This window comes from Osmia bicornis, chromosome 8 (genome assembly GCF_907164935.1).
Source record: "Osmia bicornis bicornis chromosome 8, iOsmBic2.1, whole genome shotgun sequence".
NCBI lineage: Eukaryota > Metazoa > Arthropoda > Insecta > Hymenoptera > Megachilidae > Osmia > Osmia bicornis.
This window is the reverse complement of record NC_060223.1, coordinates 8,167,684-8,187,566: the sequence shown is the minus strand read 5'-3', so window position 1 is coordinate 8,187,566 and position 19,883 is coordinate 8,167,684. Positions and strand designations below refer to the sequence as shown.

At 36.5% G+C, this 19,883-nt stretch overlaps 4 protein-coding genes across 5 annotated transcripts; 3 read left to right on the top strand and 1 right to left on the bottom strand.

The window, feature by feature from the left end:
* Positions 1 to 993: 993 nt before the first annotated feature.
* On the bottom strand, positions 994 to 9,373 carry LOC114873708 (COMM domain-containing protein 4). The gene is made up of 8 exons (XM_029182316.2): positions 9,271 to 9,373; positions 2,334 to 2,385; positions 2,185 to 2,256; positions 2,043 to 2,108; positions 1,853 to 1,892; positions 1,513 to 1,713; positions 1,181 to 1,327; positions 994 to 1,099 (listed from the first exon to the last, which is right to left on the bottom strand). The coding sequence occupies exons 2-8, from the start codon at positions 2,334 to 2,336 to the stop codon at positions 1,062 to 1,064; spliced, it is 567 nt and encodes a 188-aa protein (XP_029038149.1). The 5' UTR covers positions 2,337 to 2,385; positions 9,271 to 9,373; the 3' UTR covers positions 994 to 1,061.
* On the top strand, positions 3,767 to 4,825 carry LOC114873761 (the record flags this gene model as incomplete). The annotated part of the gene is made up of 1 exon (XM_029182418.2): positions 3,767 to 4,825. A coding segment is annotated over one exon (1,059 nt), but the record flags the coding sequence as incomplete, so codon positions are not given.
* Positions 5,946 to 9,256, top strand: LOC114873707. Its single transcript, XM_029182315.2, has 6 exons — positions 5,946 to 6,147; positions 7,222 to 7,453; positions 7,531 to 7,667; positions 7,739 to 8,186; positions 8,347 to 8,473; positions 8,526 to 9,256. The coding sequence occupies exons 2-6, from the start codon at positions 7,222 to 7,224 to the stop codon at positions 8,719 to 8,721; spliced, it is 1,140 nt and encodes a 379-aa protein (XP_029038148.1). The 5' UTR covers positions 5,946 to 6,147; the 3' UTR covers positions 8,722 to 9,256.
* Positions 9,374 to 14,620: 5,247 nt separating the features above from the next.
* LOC114881982 lies at positions 14,621 to 16,128 on the top strand. 2 transcript variants are annotated; one of them, XR_003790362.2, is made up of 4 exons: positions 14,621 to 14,699; positions 15,318 to 15,392; positions 15,741 to 15,892; positions 16,005 to 16,128. XR_003790362.2 is itself a non-coding variant. In XM_046286762.1 (3 exons), exons 1-3 carry the CDS (start codon positions 15,253 to 15,255, stop codon positions 16,049 to 16,051), a joined length of 339 nt encoding a protein of 112 aa, XP_046142718.1. In that variant the 5' UTR covers positions 15,221 to 15,252; the 3' UTR covers positions 16,052 to 16,128. The 2 variants fall into 2 exon arrangements, 1 of the variants encoding a protein (XP_046142718.1); XM_046286762.1 differs by lacking the exon at positions 14,621 to 14,699 and having other exon boundaries at positions 15,221 to 15,392.
* The last annotated feature ends 3,755 nt before the right edge of the window (positions 16,129 to 19,883 follow it).

Below are 19,883 nucleotides of genomic sequence, written 5' to 3'. Positions count from 1 at the left end.
ATTTACGAATTACAAATCTCAACACCTGTGTACGAACTCCTAAATCAATCGTGGTGCTTAACGGGTGGTGGGAACGGTGATACGATTTCATTTGAATATAGAATATAATAGGCTTAAAAGGGTGGAGTAAAAGAGAGATATCGATTGACGATCGCGTATCCATCCAACAGCGAAATATGTACCGGGGTGAGAGGCTCGTTAAATGATCGTTTCCGATAAGACTCACCGGAAGCCTCTCGACCGATTGTGCGTGCTCGAACGGTTAATTCGTTCGATTATAAAAAAAATGTTGAAAATTTTCGAAGTGGAAAGCTTCGAAAGAAAGGCAATCGGTGTTGAAAAAGACAGGATAGATGAAAGTTTATTTACCCCGAGTGCAATTTTGGATACGCTCAACGTTCTAGTCAGACAGTCTCGTTTCCTAATGCTGCGATCATCTAGTCATTTTCACAGTCGATCTTTTGCCACTGCGGCATTATATCGCACACTTCGCGGCGATTCAAATTTTTTCACAACTATATTTATTGTACGAATCGCGGTTCTCACCCCTTCAAGCGTAACGGGACGTCGCATTAATCGAGTAACAAATTAAAAACTTACTATGGAGTGTTCATGGTGCTATGATTATTAATTATTATTATTAATATTATTATAATTATGATTATGATTATTATTACGATGATGACGGTTATTATTATTATTACTAATATTATGATAATGATGATTATTATTATAATTATATTATTCTTACCATTATTATTATTATTATGACAATGACAATGACGACGACGACAACGACGATAAAATGATGATTATTATTATTATTATGATTATTATAGAAATAACAATGTTATGCTATATGACAAAAATGATAATATAATAAATATACATTATATCTTAACGACACTTTGTAATTTAATTATTCCCTATTGAAGTACGACGAAGGAGAAAGGAGAAGGAGAAGAATGTAACAAAGTGAAACCAGAGTAAGCATCATCTTCGAACGTATTTATATTGTTCCATATTATAATTATAAGAGTACAAAGTAACCAGTACAACGTTTAAAGACTTTCTATATAGAGTTTTGCCATGCGTAATTCTTGAAACGAAAGAGAGAAAACGTATAAGTAGAATATTCACTAACAGAATGTTGCTTATTAGACCTAAACAAACCCCTTACCTGTCAATAGAACCTGTACATCGTCTTTTGAGATATTAATGGTAGAGTTTTCATCGCATCCATCCAATTTTTTTAATTTTAAAGACACCGTCGAAATCGGTGATGAATTGTCACAAGATACAACTTGAATCGACGACAATCGACTAACTGCAAATAGTTGAATGATACAATTTTGTCGATTATTGATTTTTTTAAAAACAACTAAGAAGAACAGTCTTATTTTTGTTTCTTGCAACGTCAAAGGAGGCAAACTGTTATGATGATAAGTTTTTCTTTTCCTTTCTTTTGAAATCGATTGCATTTTTTGACGCATTTTTTGAAGGGTAAGTTACCTCTTAAAGACTGCGAGGAAAGGGCAGCCGTGATTCGGGGAGAATAATCCATGTACAATCTAGCAATCGCGGCACTGTGCTCACGAGGAAGTCCGAGTTGTTGCAATTCGCTGCTCAAATCCGTCGCGGACACGCCATAACGAGCGGAGGATGTTAGCATCAGTTCGAGCGCAGCTACCATTGCCTTTGCGTCGTTCACCTCTTTCACCCCATCCCCATTTCCGATAAATCACAGACACGCGTTGGAAAAAAACAGCAAATAAAATATCAGAGAAGAGAATAAACTAAAATACGTAAGTCAATGAACGAGTGATTAAAAACTCGAAGCAGAGACACTTACCGAGTTTAGCGTCTTGAGTAATTTTCTTAATTTTCTCTTCCTAAAAGGAGAAAGAAAAAGACAAAACTGACTTTCTAATTCGACATTCAATAATTATCACGAAAACTATTCAAACTGAGGAAGATGCTCGAAATAAAAAAAGAAGATGAATAAGAAATTTGATGAAAACGCGTAGTTAATCTACACTTACATCGAGTTCCCCTTCCGTAAGGTACTTAGCGACCGCCTGTCCTAGTATTTTGATTTTAATAGACGTCTGTGAAATACAACCAGATAAGAAAAATGAATGAACTAATTGTAAGTCTCGATTAGATCCAAAAACATAGTCCTACCATACGCGACAACGTGTTGATCTCCGCTAGTAACCAATCCGGACAATCTCCGTCACCTAGGAATCTGAATTTCTATGAACAGAGAACAGATACACGCTGGATTTCAATAAACGTCACGAGAATTTGTTTCGGCACACGAATGCACTTACCATTTTCGTGAAATTTCCTCTAAACTATTGGTACAATAGAGAAATTTCTCATCTGAAACAGAGGAGAAATATTTATAAATTTAGAACTTGAAACTGCGACTAAATCTGAACGACTTAATCGAGTTTTCTGCAGTTTTGAACACATGGTCGCTTTTTACCTCGATTAAGTTACGCAACATCCTCTCAACCTCCTGTTATCATTGAAGCGACAAGTGTATACGTACGCTTCTTCTTTGAAATTAATTAGCGAGGCGTGGTCAGGGAGAAATGGAACATGGCGAGATGATTCCACGTTTGCACGATTTCAATTTGGGCAAGGTTACCGATAGAGAGGGTGAGAAAGGGGTGGGCTATGCGTATGAAACGTCGATGACAGGTCGGTGCGCATTTCCCTGATGACGAGGGCAAACTTTTCGACCAACAAATGGACAAAGGAGGGCGAACGCGAAAGAAAACAGAGAACAGCGTAACAGGTAAACAGACGCGTGGATTACTCTGGTGGCAGGGTAAATTCCCCTTGCAATTCTCTAAATCTTTGGACCGCAACGAGGTCAGCCATGAGACTTGAGGAGAAAAGCCATAAATAGCAGAGAAACGAGCATGCCGAAGTCATTCGTTGCTATCGAGCCAAGACGTAACGTTGGAAGAAGGTACCTGGTGGACCTACCGCGTCAACAGGTAGAAATCAATCGGAGTTCGGTGCATTATAGTTCCAAGTTTTCGTTCAAGCTTGCTTTCATTCAAACGTGACAAAACGCGCGTAGATTTTCTATAATTTGCAGAAATGAAGAGACTGCTGCTCGCGGCGACGGTTCTTTTATCGACTGCAAGCTGCGACGTCGATGTGGCAAAAATCACGGACACTTTAATGGTAAAGTACACCTAAAAGCGTTTATTTCAAACGAAAAACGGGTTCAACGTTCGCGAGGTGAAACGATATAAAGAAAAAATAAAATGTTCGCGACAAGTTTTATGTCTGTTCGTCTTTTCTCTGAACCATCCTGTTGCCCCTGTTGCATCTTAACGAGAATACCTTCAAAGTTACGACTTGACTAAACTTTTAACCGTTTACTGAAAGAGAAAGAAAGAAAAATAATGTTTGCGTAAACGGAGAACGGTTTTCCCCTAGAGTCCCGTTTCATCTTTCCATTTGCATCGAGCCCTGCAACTCGTTCTAATCATCGCGTATGCATTTTCTGTGCAACGTTCAGACAAGCAGCAGAAGCGATCGGGAAACAGCGACGAGGAACAGCGACTTTTCAGAGAATCAAGTTTGGTGGAAACGGGAAAAGCGCAAAAATGGCGACCAGCGAAGCGCGCCCGTTATTCGGTCCGATCCCGAGGAAACTTTCTTCCTTTCACGCCTGTTCGATAAGTTCGAGTTGTCGCCTCTTTCGGCAGCGATCAGGTAATTTCGATATATGTGATATTATTTCGATCAGGAAAGAAACAGAACGTTACGATACAGGTATTTGGATACAAATGGCGAATCGCAACAGGACGATCCGAGGAAATCGGGAGAGGAATATCTGCGGTATCTTAGCGCGAGCCCGATCGCGACCGATCGAAGCTACTTTACGTTATGCGATTCGAGGAACAAGTGTCTCGATCGTCGTGAACAAAACTGGCAGATGCAGCAACCCTTCTACGTCGAAGAGCCGAATTGGATTGAGATCGATAAAGATTATGTAGAAAGTCAACCGCTTCAGCGTTTGAAAACCACCGATCCTTACGTTATATCGCGAGGTAAAAGGATCGACGCAGGTTTCGATCACTTGAAAGAGGAATTGTTAAGGAAGTCGCAGAATTTCGATGTTTTTATTCGAAATCGTTTCATTGATAAGAAAAATAAAAGGTTTTCCGACTTGAAATTAAAAAATGAAAATTATGACAAGGATAACGACGATGATGAAAATTACGAGGACAGGGAGGAGCAGAAAAGACAAAGGGCAGAGAAGAATACGTCGCAAGAAATTCGAATTCGTCCAAAGAAATTTCACTCAATCAACGCGGATCATTTTGTTGAACATTTTTCCGACCCTTTTTGCATTATCGTAGTCAACAAAGGTATGCACAAAACGAATCGGTGCTTTCCCATTATCAAACCCGTGCCTGCATTGATTGATCTCCTACGAACGAGTGGACAAAACTTCCACTCGAGCGACAAAATGGACGATCATCGATTCGAGGACGGCAGTGCGTTATTCGAAAGACCGAAATCGAAACGATTCGACTCAAACTTATATTCAAACTTTTATCTTGCCGCGAAAGAAATATTGGAGCGACTGATAGAAAATTTAGAATGCGATTCGACGCGATGCAGAAATCATTTTGGAAAAGCGATAAAAAGAACGAAGCTCGGCGAAGGCCGAGGAATGTTGGAGGATTTATTGAACAAGTCTGATCCATTTTACGTGGCGAGAGGTAAAAGAGTACCTTCACCTGTTAATGAATCAATGAATGCAATCTACGGGAATGATCGAAATCTTTGAGCGATTTCTCCTTCTTTCGCTTCCGATTTAATCTTCTTGCTCAATGTTTGTCAAAATAAAATTACGCAACGAGTGTTGTTAGACCTGTTGTTAATTAATACTTTCCCTCGTGTTCGAACCCGAAGATCATTACTCGACTGATACTCATCTGATTGTTCAGTATTATTATTACTCGTATGATGTACCTAATTCTGTATTACAAAGCACATGTAACAGCGTGATCTTAACGCCTACGGATGACGAGGAACGCGTCGTGTCGTTGCCAAAGGAAATGCTAATGCGAATATACAAAGTATGTTAAATGTCCTGAAGAAACGTAGCAAGCAAATGAATCTATCGACTGGAATGAATAGCGACGCGTGTTTTACTTACTGCTCATTATTTTCAAAGACTTATTGTTTTAATGACAAAAGTTGCAACATGTATCGTCGAATAAACTGATCGTCGAAAAAAGGGACAGATTTTCCTTTTACCGAAATTTCCTCGCATTGAAAATTATAATCGGTCGCGGACTTTCGTTACGCCGACCCAGTGTCTTTGCCCTTTACTACATCGGACGGGGATTTACGATGGCAATGCGAGCATAATTTTGTAAAAAGCGAAGAAACACATTATTAACCGATACGCACATATGCTACCTCTATCTTTCTTCCCCGTACGTTCAATTTGTCCTTGTATTCTCTAAAGTGTCGTCGTTTTTCACCAACTTACTGTTCAATTACTACTTCATTAAACAAAAAATTCGCTCTTTCGCCGAATTTCGACACATAATTTTTGACTTAATTTTACTTTGTCTCCTCTACCTTATAATTTTTCATCCCTACACTCATATTTTTGTATTCGCTGTGAAAAGATGAGTCGATTTTCGGTAACCGCAATGATGGTACCACGAAAGAAGAAGAGGAAGGGTAAGAGATGGAAAGGAAGGCGAGAAGAAAAGTAGGTAGAAGATGAGGAGAAATGAAAAGACAAAAATATCGAGTGGGGAGGTGACGATGGTAATGGTGAAATGGATGGTTAAAGGCCGGGCTGAGTTTTTGAGAGTGCGCTGTAGAACCACGTGGATGGCACCTATAAGAAGAGCGGCGCGTATCGTCAACTCTTCACTGCATAGCTTGTATTAACGGAGCTCGCAAGTGTCGTGTGTATCATCTATCTTTACAGTATTGTTATTCTTTATAAACGATAGCAAAAAAAGGACGCGATATCTCCTCGCGTTGCTAGATCATACGTACATTATTTTGCGCGGTAATTAACATCATAGGTTTTTTTAATCAAAAACTATCCCACGTAGTTTTCGAGCACGAGATACAGCTTCAAAGGTAAGTGAGAACATTAACTAATCAAATTACCGAATATGCACCGATAGCGATGTCTTTTCTAAATGGATACGCGAAAAAAAAGAAATTTTGAATTATTCTTTTTCCAGTAATCTAGACGCAATTAGAAATTAATATTTTTCGGAGGCAATGGTACGCGATAATTCGACGGTGTTTGTTGCGCGCATCCAAGTTACTTGAAAATTAGTGAAAGAAATTCGAGAAAGTGTGGGAGAGGGGAAAAAATAATTGTTAAAGCAAGCGTTTTGAGAGAAAAAATTCCAAATATCAGGCACAGTGTTGGTCGCAAACAGTTTGCGAAGACGAACAAGTACTGTTATGACAGGTTTGAAAGCATTCGCTAACCATTTTAACGCGTACGCTGACAAAAATGCATTTTTATTTCCTCCCCCGTACACTATTCGATTATCATTGTAAAAGCACCGCGATCGATGACAAGGAACGAAAAAGAAGGAACAAGACATACTTCATCGTCATCGTCATTGTTTATTAGTTATCAGTAGTTATCATTAATCCTAATAATTAGTTGGATTCATAAACATTTTACTAGACATGAAAAGGAATTAATGCAGCCTCTACGGCGTTTCTAGGGATACAACTAATGCGACTTTAACAGAAACAAACAATTAGAGAATTATTTTTTTTTTTGCAAAGAAGATTGCAGCGCGCTTACGTTGCCTTCTCATCAAGACTTTACAGTTAATACCTCTATTTCCGTGTTATGTGCAATCGCACGCGTATTTATTTCCATCAAATAAACTGTACTGTCCCCCTTTTTTATTCTTACAGAAGATTTTTTTAAAAACCAGACATTCTTTATAATCACTTAAATCAAATGAATTCATCTTTCTGACGTCTCAGCAAACACAACGAAACATAGAAATAGAGACATATTGCGCTTTCAGTTTCTTTCTCGTGTTCAGTTTTAGTCCGCGTATCAATGGCGGAAAGCTCGTAGCATCAGTACGGCGGATGCAGATTCACGTGCTCCTCGCGTTTATCAAATAAGAATTTTTCACGAAATATAAGATATTTGCAAAATAATTTATTCCCTAGATGCGGTCATTTGTTCCGACGGTGTGTCTTTTGATTGGAGCGATTATCGGAAGCTGTGAATTCGTCAACAGCCTGTACGTAGCACAACCAGGGGACGAAAACAACGATATGTCGATCGATAATCGGGATGGAAAAACTTCTATGGACGTATTGGAAGCGTGGAAAGAAAAGGAACCGCTGGTGATAGAGGAAATGTACGAGGAGGAAATCGATCCAAATGTTCGCGCAACAGGTGAGTGACAATTAGAAGGTTCGTCCTAAACTTTCCTTCTCTTCTTTTACTTTAAATTACGCGGAACTTCGTTCCAGATGGACGGAGGAGGAACGAGTATCTCGATGCCATGGATAATGCGGAATATAACCGAAGAATAAATTCGCTCGCAAATACCGTTTCGAAAAGAAGAGAAATCGTAGAATCATGGTACGATCTGCCGAGGGAAAACGAGGTGCGTATACACTTTCCACCCCTATCTGCATTCCTATGAATAACAATTAACTTTCATTATTCTAACTAAAGGAGCAACAGGATCCTCTTCCTCTTTCTCAGACGAAGAAGAAGAAGAAGAAAAAGACGATGACGACGACGGCTATGAACCCGTGGATTTATCGGTGGGGAAATAAGAAAAGACAAAATGTGGACGAAGGAAGTTCTAGTGTTCGTCGACCGATTCGCGTGCCATTTAATAGCTGGGGTGGTAAACGAGGGGAAGAGTATTCGAGATCGGCTGCGATACTTTTCCCAGTGAAACGAACCAAGTTGACGACTTACGATCGGTATGATCGAGACGGATCCATCGACGGGTACGATGTTAAAAGGGAGGCGACAGATATGGATAAAGTCAGATGGAAGACTCCGTTTAACAGTTGGGGTGGAAAAAGAGCGGGAAAATCGACCGATCGAGAACGATATTTGCGACTTCTAATGGAACGCGTTGATAACGCGCCTATATTTGGTGTTTTGAAAGGTCAGTATTCCGATATTCAATATTTTCCTTAGGAAAAATAGTGATGCCCTCTCCCTCAAGTTTTCCCGGATTCCCGGCCTACCCCTAAAGCTTTCTCCTGAGTTTTTGGTCCTCGTTCCACCCCTTGGGCGATCCCTAAGTTGTATTGTATATATTCCAGAATACGGATTCGTCAAGGGAAGAAATAATGAAAAAGGAAACGATAATTTTTCCAATCGAAACCTATTTCGCATTTATAACAAAACAAATGAATACGATTCTTCGACTACCAATCGCGTGAACGAAAGGTAAATAGTTTTTTGTTCTTGATCTTTGGATTTTCATTATTCGTTTTTGCAGGTTACCATTAATGCCTAATAAAAGAATGAAACACCACGAGATATGTAAGAGAACATCGCGTTGGGATCCATGGGGTGGAAAGAGAAGTTTAGATACACACACTTCTCGTTTCGGCAAGGATGTTGCGTTACTCGCGTACTCTTTGCGGGGCAACAAGACCTTCCTATGTTGTTATCCCCTCGAGCAACCAAAATAATTAATAATATCATGCTATCGAACCTTTTTCTGTTCGAATGATGTTCAAATAAATCAAAACGATGAAATTAGCAAAGCAGTTTGATGCAACTAATCTCTTTATTAGAATCAGAGTTCCTTAACAAAGCTTGTACGTCATAAGTTACTCATTTATTCCGTTATGTACAATAACTTTTCCCTTCTTCCCGGATTTAATTAATAAATTTGAACACGACCACGCGTGCAAACATATTTGATTTTTCTTCAGATACATGTAGGCGTATCCGTGAGATAACTAGTATGTATTACCATTGTTCAATTCATACAAATACACATAATTATATATGTATAATGCAATCATGAGTAGAAAGAATTTGTCGAATAACGTGTATTATATGTAAATAAATGCATATTTAATTATTGAACATTTCTTTAAGGGGCTGTGCAACTATGTAGTGCATGTTGTTTACATCTGCTTATATTGTTAAACATAAGTTGATGTACGCGAGTCAAATACTAATTATTATTTTCGTTTAGAATTTGATTGCTTTCGTCAAATAAAACTACTCACCAAACGTAAACTGTGGATCAGAAAACTATCTGATGTGACAGGGTTAACGTCTACAGGTTAGTTTTCTTTCAATACAGGTTGACCAACTATAAGAAAATGTTTTGGTGCTGCCAACTCTTGCAAAAGAACAGAAATCTGTAACCGATAAGCAAATTAGTATATACAAGAACCTCAAAACTTGTGTTATTCCTGTAGGTAAGTTGAACAGTTTCATTACCATTGTTGGCAATGCAGTGTCAATTCCTAAACGCGAAAATTCATTATCGCAACACTAATTAGGAAGAAATTCTAATGCAAAGCAATCACGAGTTTATAAATTCGAACACTAAGAGAACATTATTTTTAATAGAACAGTAATTAAAATTTTTTATTCAGAACACTAAAGCAATCGACATTACAAAGCAAAATTATATTTTAAATGCGAAAAGTAAACGCGTTATTTAAAGTCCGCAACACTAAATGAAAATCGCGATAATCATGCATACGCAACACTAAATCGAACCGTAATTAATATTCATTCGCAACACTAAATTGAAAACTCGATTTGTTCAAAATCACGATGGTCCATCTTCTTCCTGAAAATCTACAACTACTACAACTACAAGCGAGCACAGTGACAAAGTAGTAACGATAATGATTTCCCATCCTTTTTTGCAAAAGGATGCAAAATCATTAGTAGTTCCCCTCTTGAAAGACAGTTTGTCGGGGCTTTTCAGCACATGGCCTCTTCTTTCTTCGGGCAGCCCGCCCAACTGAAATTTGCAAATTCGCGGTCGCGTATGACGACTGAAAAAGTCGCCAAAAATTTGAAAAATTTTGCAGATAGAATCGAAGGCGAACGGCATACGTTCGCGTCGATTGAATCGTCAATTCTTCAAATATATTCCAGGTACAGGTTGATCACGCGAAATCGCGCCTACCCGACCAAGAGACTGTGACAACCTGTCCCGGCCCTACCTACTTACAATCTATCACACACACCAGAAGGTATACTACCTACCTACCTAACGCTATATTTAAAAAAGGCAAAATCACATTCTCACAAAAATTCATTCCACGACCCCCGTACACTCCACCCGGGCGCAAGACCTACACTAGAGAGAACGTCCCGGGACGCCTCCGACACCCGAGTTTCATCTCACATCACACTCTACTGTACGTACCATTTTTCACTGAAATCGTCTGGCATGGCTAGCAATCATTGCGTATAATGATAATTAAAAAATTTAATTAACTACTTTGATATAGAATATTTCATATTAATGGTAAAAATCATGGTAATAGTAATGACAATATGGTAATAGTAATGATATTAAATAGTATTTGATTTGTACGTTCATCGTACATCTTGTTGAATAAAATAATATTTCAAATTAAAAGTTAAATGAAAAAGTTATTAAACCGACGCAATCCCACAACCTAACAGCACACACACACACACGTGGAAAATACGTCGTGCACGATGTACTAACGCAATGCCAGCCGCGTGTTTATTATTGTTCTTATGATCTAGCTCATCGTGCTCGTTGCCTCTACTCATTCAAGTAGCACCTGAGCACGTGAATGGGTTTTGGCAATAAACACGGGAAAGGTTAAACCTGAAAATCCTCAACTAAGAAAATGATTAGAATGGAAATATCTAACGGGCTAATATTTCACCAATTTCAGTTGCTTGATACTTAATAAAAGTGATCCGATTTTGTAACTATAAAGCTTTAAGAGCAAATATTGAAAAACAAGGTTTTAATTAATATTAATTTATTGAAAAGAATTGTAAAAATTGAACTTATTACTGCACTGAAAGCAAAATGACTCGATTCAAGAATTCTTTGTAATGAAAAATGAATTTACTCTGAAAAATAAAAAAAAGATTAGAACATCCTCGGGCGGCTTCCTTCTCAGAGGAAATTTTCAAGAATACGCAAAAGGTGTTCAAGTAGATCACTCTGATTTGGAAATCTACCCGTCGCGAATTGTCTTCTTGCACATGAATTATTCAATTTTTCATGAACGTGTAATTGAACTTTACTACGCGTAAAAAATTCTCAAAGTGTATTTGGATTTAAAATCTATAAAATGTAATGAAATCAATCTCAAAGCATTGTTAATACGTATATTTAGTACATATATTATATTATTAATATTATATTTATTTTAAACTTTGCAATATCAGATGGTATACGACTTTTCCATTATATAAAAATAAAATAAAATTGGATCAACATTAAAATATTTCATATAACTTCTATTATTCATTTGAATATAGATTTAAAAAGATATTCAAACGCAAAGCACAAGAAGACCTAGCCTGAACTAAATGAAACACAAAAAAAATATTACTACCCATGAGTATAATCATACCCATGGTCACTATGCTCGCTAAACCATGTATGCAACCAGTAGCCCGTGCCGATTTGGACCATTCGTCCTACGGCATGATTGGGTACCAGAGGAACTATAAAACATGCAACTCACCGATCGCAGAAAAAATCTTCTTCCGACAGTCAAGTAGGAGGATGCACAACAACCAGGTAGTAGATTGCCTTATAGGAGAAGAGGAAAGTCGTCGTGAAGGAAGTCATCAGAGTCCAGAGAAAAGTCCAGGAACGTGACGAAATCCAGAATTCATCTGTAACAAAACAAACAAAAAAAACGATTAATTTTAAAAATGATCAATTTTAATTGTTGTAAAATTATGAAGAATTTTCAATTATCAAGTTTTGAAATTATAAATTATTCCATTTGTATTAAAACCAATTGAATAAAGTAATGAATAAAAGAAAAAAGTAATAAGATTCAATAAAAAAAACTCACCGATTCGTTACGAAGTTATATTTCAAACAAATATAAGGTGTCATGGCGTCGTACCACGTGACGTCGTATCACGTGGAGTCCTTTCAATATCAACCAAATATCTGTAACAAATAATAAACCCAAATTTATGTAAATAAAATTCCACCAACAGCAATAAAGTTGTAACAAACAAACGATCCGACTCCATAAATTATATTCATGCACGATATTTTAATAGATAGACTACGTAGTATGGATATACCTATTTACTATTTACACGGAAGGACGCCTTCAACACGTCTTAACACTTCGACGTTCGAGAAAGGACTAACGCGACCTACGAATACTGTTCGAAGTTCGTCGTGATACCGAAGCAAGGAAAACGAACAAATTTTATAATATTACGATTCTCAAGGAAGAATGTTATTGAATTAGTGGATATAAAAGGGAAATAATTCAGGTAATGTTGTTCCAATCTCAATCTAGATCCGCGACAAGAGTAAGAAATTTCATCTCACCTATTTTTGAAGATCATGACAAATTAATGTCAGACATCTTGAACCTAGACCTCCCTTCAGTTTCTCTTTTTTATACTTTTGGTGCCAGGAATACGGTTTAATATAATATTTTAATGAAATTTAGTCTCACTTGGTACAGACACGAGCAATCGGGACGAAACTCCAAAGGGAAGTGACGTATTGAATCAGACCTGCGCATATAGCTAATAATGTCGATTCTGATTGGTCTAACAAATGAGAAATTTAAAATGGTGTAGTTTGAAACTACGATGCAAGTATTGAAAATTTTACCGGCAGTCCCTCGAAAAATCTTCAAAAATGAGTTCTCAAATTATGTCATGTCAAATGTTTTTTGTCTATGCTAATTTGAATGAGGTTTCTTGTACACACATTCACGTGTCATTTAGGTGTATGCGAAAGGTGACGTAGAAAGCATGTCGTTAGTTGGCTGCAATAACTGAGGTGGCGCGAGCATCGAAAACTTTACGGACAGATCCTAGAAAAATCCCTAGACGCGAGTTCTGAAATTACGTCGTTATTTCTAGACATAATAGATTCCACAGCCGACTCTAGTACTAGCCGTGCTGAAGTAAAAATGGCAACACCGCGGGAGTCCGGTCTGAATATATCAACATCTAACCCTACTCTATCTGCCTCCCGGACTCCCAGACTCCCAGCCAATCAACGTCGTCGGACTCTCGGCTACTCTCTGGACTTCACATAACCTCCTTGGTTTCGTTCCAATAATTTCGCTTGTTTCAAGGTTTTTATTCACTTATATACACGTTTATCAATTCTTAAATGTTTCAATTTGATCCAAAGATGGTCTCATTTTGCTTTATACCTAAATTTTCTTGAAACCACTGTAAATATTTCAAATATCATGCTTCACAACACCAAACTACTTCGAGAGTACACAAAATTTATATCACATTTATAACAATTTTATACTACTACATCACTTCTACTTGCCATAGTTGCAACGTTTAAGTATTGTTTATACATAATTAATACAAAATAGCGTATATTACGACAGCTTTTAATTAAAAAAGACGGTAATTACAATTCCGAGCACAGGACTCTGTTTTTGAAAATAGGACTCCCGATTGTCACGTGAGCGGTGTTGCCACGTTGTTCAGCATGGCTAGTACTAGAGTCGGCTGTGTAGATTCTAAACAGAATGCAAAAAAATTTGAGAAACAAGCTATAACAAACTTACGTCATCATGTTGCATTTTGAACTTGTATTGAACTAATTTTTAGGTGTCCTTTTTAGTAAGTGTTCTTAATATTTGAAGTATCATTAATTGTTTTTAAAATAATTTTCTGAAAGGAACACGTGCATTCAGGAACCCTACAGGCCTACAGGTTATATTATGATTTTATTTTAATAAATTTGTCGATAGATGGTAGATGGTAGATGGTGTAGATGGTGTAGATGGTACAACATCAGTAATTGTTTTCAGTCACTTGAGCCAAGGAAAAGAGAGAATTTGGACGAGGTATAGGCAGAATTACGAAATAGAAAACAGGTATTAAATTTATATTACTCTTTATTCGTTACTTAATTGTTTTTAGTATTAAGGTTTCGTAGTACGATATAATTCATTGTTTTAAATCCTAAAAAATGATTTAATTTTTTCAACTTAATTAAGGTTAGTTATTTGCGCGTTAAAATTTCCCTCCACTCTTCAGTTCCCTCCTTTCGCCTATTCTTATTATATTTGTTAATACATTGCATATAAATGTCTCTACATATTTGAAATAATACTTTATAAAATATTTTTAAGCAGAATCAGTGCAGTGCAAAGTATTATTAAAGTAATACTTCCCTTTATTTATTACATAATTACAATAATATAAAAGATAATATAAGACGAGTGTTGCTAAAAAAGTACATTATTCGATTTTTTCGCTAGTATTTATTGTATGAACGTTTCCATTACAATTAGCATTACAGTTTCGAAACTTCTACCAATGGCTGTGATTGGTTGTTTCATTCGGCATCCTTTCATTTCACCCAATCAGATTCGTCGCCGTGTGGGTGAGTGCACAGACTTGTGTCATAGTGCAGCATTCCTCTTCGAAGCTTCGTTCGTCTTGCACGTGTCTTCAATAGGTGAGATTAAATTATCTTCAAATATTGAATTAAATTGTCTTTCGGGTGTTGAAAATACAAAAAAGAGAAAGAATAGCCGAAGAGAAGTCTAGCTCTTTGTTTTTTGACATTAATTCGAGGTTATCTTTAAAAATACGTGAGTTGAAATTTTTTGCTCTTGCCGTGAATTGACAATGAAGTTAGAACAGAATCTAAATTATTTTCCCTTTATATCAATAATTTCTTTATCATTATTGTATTTTTTCATGTTTTCATTACATATTTCTCATAATTTACTATTATAAATCGTGATAATTGATTTTCTCGTTTTTTACTATTATAGCGATATAAATACGAATTAAAATAACATTTCCTTCATTTATTCTGCTTTTATATCAATAATTTCTTAAATCCCGTCAATATCTTATATTTTTCTACTTTGTTTCCTATATTTTCATGTTTTAAGCTGAGAAAAATAATCTTGACTTTATTTCAATATGGCGTCGATAGTTTTTAACGAACCTTTCCCTTACGATTAGTATTAAAGTTTCGAAGCAATACGAAACTTCTATCAATGGCTGTGATTGGTCGTCGATTATGGCGTCCTTCCATTTCGACCAATCAGGTTTATCGTTGTAGGGTGCAATGCGCGGAGTGTGGTGGCGTACAACAGTCGTCTCGAAGCTTCGTCCGTTTGGCACGTGTCTGCAACAGGTAAGATTAAATTATCTTTAAATACTAAATTAAATTGCCAATCGGGTGTTAAAAGTACAAAAAACAGAAAGAAACATCGAAGAGAAGTCTGAATTCTTGATCTTTGACATTAATTCGGCGTTTTCTTCACAAATACATGAGTTGAAAATTTTTGCTCTCGCCGGGAATGTACAATAAGAGTGGAACTGCAGAATCTGAATTATTTTCTCTTTTATATCGTTAAGTTCCTAAACATTATCGAATGTTTTTCATATTGTTTCACACAATTTGCTGTTTCTAATTTAATAACGTCATTTCGTGAGCATCGTAATATTGTTCCTGTTTAGACGTGTTCGTGTACTTGCTTAGGTATCGGCGGACAGCAGAATATACCGAACATTGCCGAGTGTTGTTGAAGTGCCGACCGGTCTACGATGGGAAGGAAGGTCTCGCCATTGCTCTCTCGAGCGTCGAAGCGAGAAGATGTTTTGACGTCGTGCTCCCGTACAAGCAATACAATAGTACGCATAGTCTACTTATTTAAATAATTTGCATAAATTATCGACTTCGATCGTTTGTTTATTTGTTGGTTAAATTTAATTTGCATAAATTTTTATTTTTTATTTGTTACAGATATTTATTTGAGTTCAAAAAGGCGCCATGGGATACGACGCCATTGATATTGGTTCAAAATATAATTTTGTAAAGGGTATATAATATAATTGGTAATGTTTTGATTTATTATAATCAATTGTTAACATTTATTATTACTTGTTTTTTATTGAGTCGTTGTTATTTGTAAGCATATTTGATAATTACTTGCTACCAAAGTCAAGAAAGAAAAGATTAGAGACATTTTTTTTCTTTAACCAATTCATAGAAAAAGAATAATTAATATTTCATTTTATTAGATAATTTCGTCTAGTATTTTAATAGATTTGTTTTAAATTAGAACAAAATTGAAATAATTCGTATTTTACTGCAAATGATTGCTTCTCTTCTGCAATTATAAATTATTTTAAACAATATATTTTTGTTAAATCGTAGTAATTATATTATAATATCCAGTTTTCGATGCAAATTTCAATTAAAATAGAATCACGTTTTTAGATCACATGCTGTTTAAGCATGATTAATTATTGGATTTTGCTTATTGAAAAGAATTAGATAATTTATAAATTACGAGGGTAATAGAGTTTCCAACAATTTTTAATATGCTTACAATCTTAACAACAAAAATCCTCTGCTTTAATACAATCTTTATTATAAAATGATTTTCTATCGATGTAATATTCATTGAAATAATTATCAACAATTATTTAAAACATTTCATTTCAATCTAGGATCAATATTCAGCTTTAACAATATTTGTGCTCGTCGAATATATTTCACGAACATAGATATTTTCATTTACAAGCCATTAATAACAGTATTTCCGTTACGAACGCTTAATAAGAAGAATGTTGTTTTGTATATTTCCACCCAGCCCATCCCTGCTCACTAAGTTTTTCTTTCAGGAATTGTTGTGACCGCGCGCAATGCGGTCGGTAGAGTCAGTGTTTGTACGAACACACTTCCAATGTTTTGATTTTTGCAAGGGCGAACTGGCCCTGAATAGAGTTGCGTTTGTATGATTAGGAATCACGCGAAAGTAGAGTCAGTGTTTGCTGCGTATGATAAAATATTTTCTAGAGCATCGCGGCTCTGATTTTTCTTTTTCCATCGCGAAAGTAGAGTCTTTATAATTGTTCGCCGGAAATTATTCACGGTCGCGTTTCTAGTACTTTATATCTTTATTTTTATTTTTAATTTTTTTTTTTTTATTGCTCGATATATCCGGTATTAGAGTCACGGCACCACTGAAGAGGAGTCTTGGACGTTGCTCCATAACGAAAGAGTGTAAGTATCTTATTACTTTATTTAATTGATTTTAATTCAAGTAGAATAATTTACAATTTCAACACTTGATAATTGAGAGTTATTTTTCATTGCTAATATTTGATAAAATCCAAATTTATATATAATTTTATTACAATAAGAATTTATAATTTTCAAAATTAACCGTAATTCCTCTTTTTTTGTTACAGATGAATTTTTGAACTTTGGCGAGTTTCTGGACATTCCTGATGGCTTCCGTCTTCTCCTGTAAGGCAACCTCCTACCTGGTGTGCATCCTCCTACCTGGTGTGCAACCTCCTACCTGGTGTGCATCCTCCTACCTAGTTGTTGACTGTCGGAAGAAGAGTATATCTGCGAACGGTGAGTTGCATGTTTTATGGTTCCTCTGGTACCCAATCATGCCGTAGGACGAATGGTCCAAATCGGCACGGGTACTGGTTGTATACGTGAGTAGCTAGCACAGTGACCATGGGTATGATTATACCCATGAGTAGTAACATTTTTATTGTGTTTTATTTCATTTAGTTCAGGCTAGGTCTTCTTGCACTCCGCGTTTTACTATCATTTCAATTCCACATGTTCCAACAGATATTTTTGAAATATATGAATGCTCTTATGTAAATGTTTTTAAATGTGGAATATGAAATATTTTAGTACCGAAACAATTTTATTTAGTTTGTCTGACTTAGTTATTGCGAAGTTTCAAAGCAATATAATATTGATAGTATTATGTAATATGTATACTGGATATACATATTAATGATGCTATTACAGTGATTTAATTACATTTTATACATTGTAAATTCAAATATAATTTGAGAATTTTTTACGCGTAGTAAAGTTCAATTACACGTTCATGAAAACTTGAACAATTTATGTGCAAGAAGACAATTCGTGGCGGGTAGATTTCCAAGCCAGAGTGATCTATTTCAACACATTTTGCGTATTCTTGAAAAGTCACTCTGAGGAGGGAGTCGCCCGAGGATGTTTTATTAATTTTCACAATAAATTCTTTTTTCACTACAAAGAATTCTTAATTAGAGACATTAAATTCATTTTTATTAGAATTTTGCATTTCTTAAATTAGTGTTGCGAAAAATTTCCAGCGCGGGAGTAAATGTGACGATGCACTGACTAGTATTCGGTGGGAATCCTTTTGGTTTTTAAACTCAATCCAATGTTTTATTTATTTAATCAAATTAGTTACAAGGATTCCGCGGCATAAGACCGTGAACACCATCTCATGGGAGACAAACCCATGCATTACTAGGCCTTTGCAGGCGCAGTTTTAGAATACGGAACATATGAAAATATGTTACCATATTCTAAACTGTAGTCCTTTTGTCTATACTATGGGCGTCCGTCAATCTGACACCGTTGGATGCAACGTGTTGGACGGGCGGGTAGCGCTCTTAGCGAAGGGGTGCATTCTGTCCTGGCGTTACGACGTCCAGGCGGGGTGGGTGGTATGTAGCGTCTGGCGTAAGACTAGGGGGCGTGAGACCCTTCGTTGCCAGCTGGTATTAGCAGTGCACCATGTTTGCGTCATAGTTGCTCTATTTTACTTTTCAGTATTTGTTCTTAAAGCTTTATATTTACAAAGTCGAGTCACTTTTATTAAATTAAAATAGTGAAATATTAGCCCGTTAGATGTTTATGTACTAATCATGTTTGTAGATCAGGATTTTCAGGTTTAACCCCTTCCGTGTTTATTGCCAAAGCCCATTCACGTGCTCAGGTGCTACTTGGATGGGTAGAGGCAATGGGCGCGATGACCTAGTTCATAAGAATAATAATTAATAAGCGGCTGGCATTGTGTTAGTATATCGTGCACGACGTAATTTCCACATATGGTGTGTGTGTTTTTAGGCTGTGGGATTGCGTCGGTTTAATAACTTTTTCATTTAACTTTTAATTTGAAATAATATTTTATTCAATAAGATGTACAATGAACGTACAAATCAAATACTATTTTATTATCATTACTATTACCATGATTATTACCATTATTATGAAATATTCTATATCAAAGTAGTTAATTAAATTTTGTAATTATTATTCGCAATGATTGCTAGCCTTGCCAGACGATTTCAGTGAAAAATGGTACGTACCGTAGAGTGTGATGTGAGATGAAACTCGGGTGTCGGAGGCGTCCCGGGACGTTCTCTCTAGTGTAGGTCTTGCGCCCGGGTGGAGTGTATGGGGGTCGTGGAATGAATTTTTGTGAGAATGTGATTTTGCCTTTTTTAAATATAGCGTTAGGTAGGTAGGTAGTATACCTTCTGGTGTGTGTGATGGATTGTAAGTAGGTAAGGCCGGGACAGGTTGTCACAGTCTCTTGGTCGGGTAGGCGCGATTTCGCGTGATCAACCTGTACCTGGAATATATTTGATGAATTGACGATACTATCGATACGAACGGAGTATGTCGTTCGCCTTCGATTCTATCTGTACAATTTTTCAAATTTTTGGCGACTTCATAAGTCGTCATACGCGGTCGCGATGGCACGAAACGCACAAGTTCTGCTCGAGCACGGCACGTGTGCACGAACAACGACTTATATAAAGTCCTTTTTCGTCCACGTGTCAATTAGAGTTTCGCGATTTTTCTTTT

Excerpts from the sequence above, each read along its gene's own strand:
- LOC114881982 (XM_046286762.1), top strand. The coding sequence starts at position 15,253 with ATGGCTGTGATTGGTCGTCGATTATGGCGTCCTTCCATTTCGACCAAT. Across the intron at positions 15,393-15,740 it reads TTGGCACGTGTCTGCAACAG|GTATCGGCGGACAGCAGAAT; the intron begins GTAAGATTAAAT and ends GTACTTGCTTAG. Across the intron at positions 15,893-16,004 it reads CCCGTACAAGCAATACAATA|ATATTTATTTGAGTTCAAAA; the intron begins GTACGCATAGTC and ends TATTTGTTACAG.
- LOC114873707 (XM_029182315.2), top strand. The coding sequence starts at position 7,222 with ATGCGGTCATTTGTTCCGACGGTGTGTCTTTTGATTGGAGCGATTATC. Across the intron at positions 7,454-7,530 it reads TCCAAATGTTCGCGCAACAG|ATGGACGGAGGAGGAACGAG; the intron begins GTGAGTGACAAT and ends ACTTCGTTCCAG. Across the intron at positions 8,187-8,346 it reads TATATTTGGTGTTTTGAAAG|AATACGGATTCGTCAAGGGA; the intron begins GTCAGTATTCCG and ends TATATATTCCAG.
- LOC114873708 (XM_029182316.2), bottom strand. Across the intron at positions 1,328-1,512 it reads TTCCTCGCAGTCTTTAAGAG|TTAGTCGATTGTCGTCGATT; the intron begins GTAACTTACCCT and ends AACTATTTGCAG. Across the intron at positions 1,100-1,180 it reads TGTACAGGTTCTATTGACAG|AATTACGCATGGCAAAACTC; the intron begins GTAAGGGGTTTG and ends TTTCGTTTCAAG.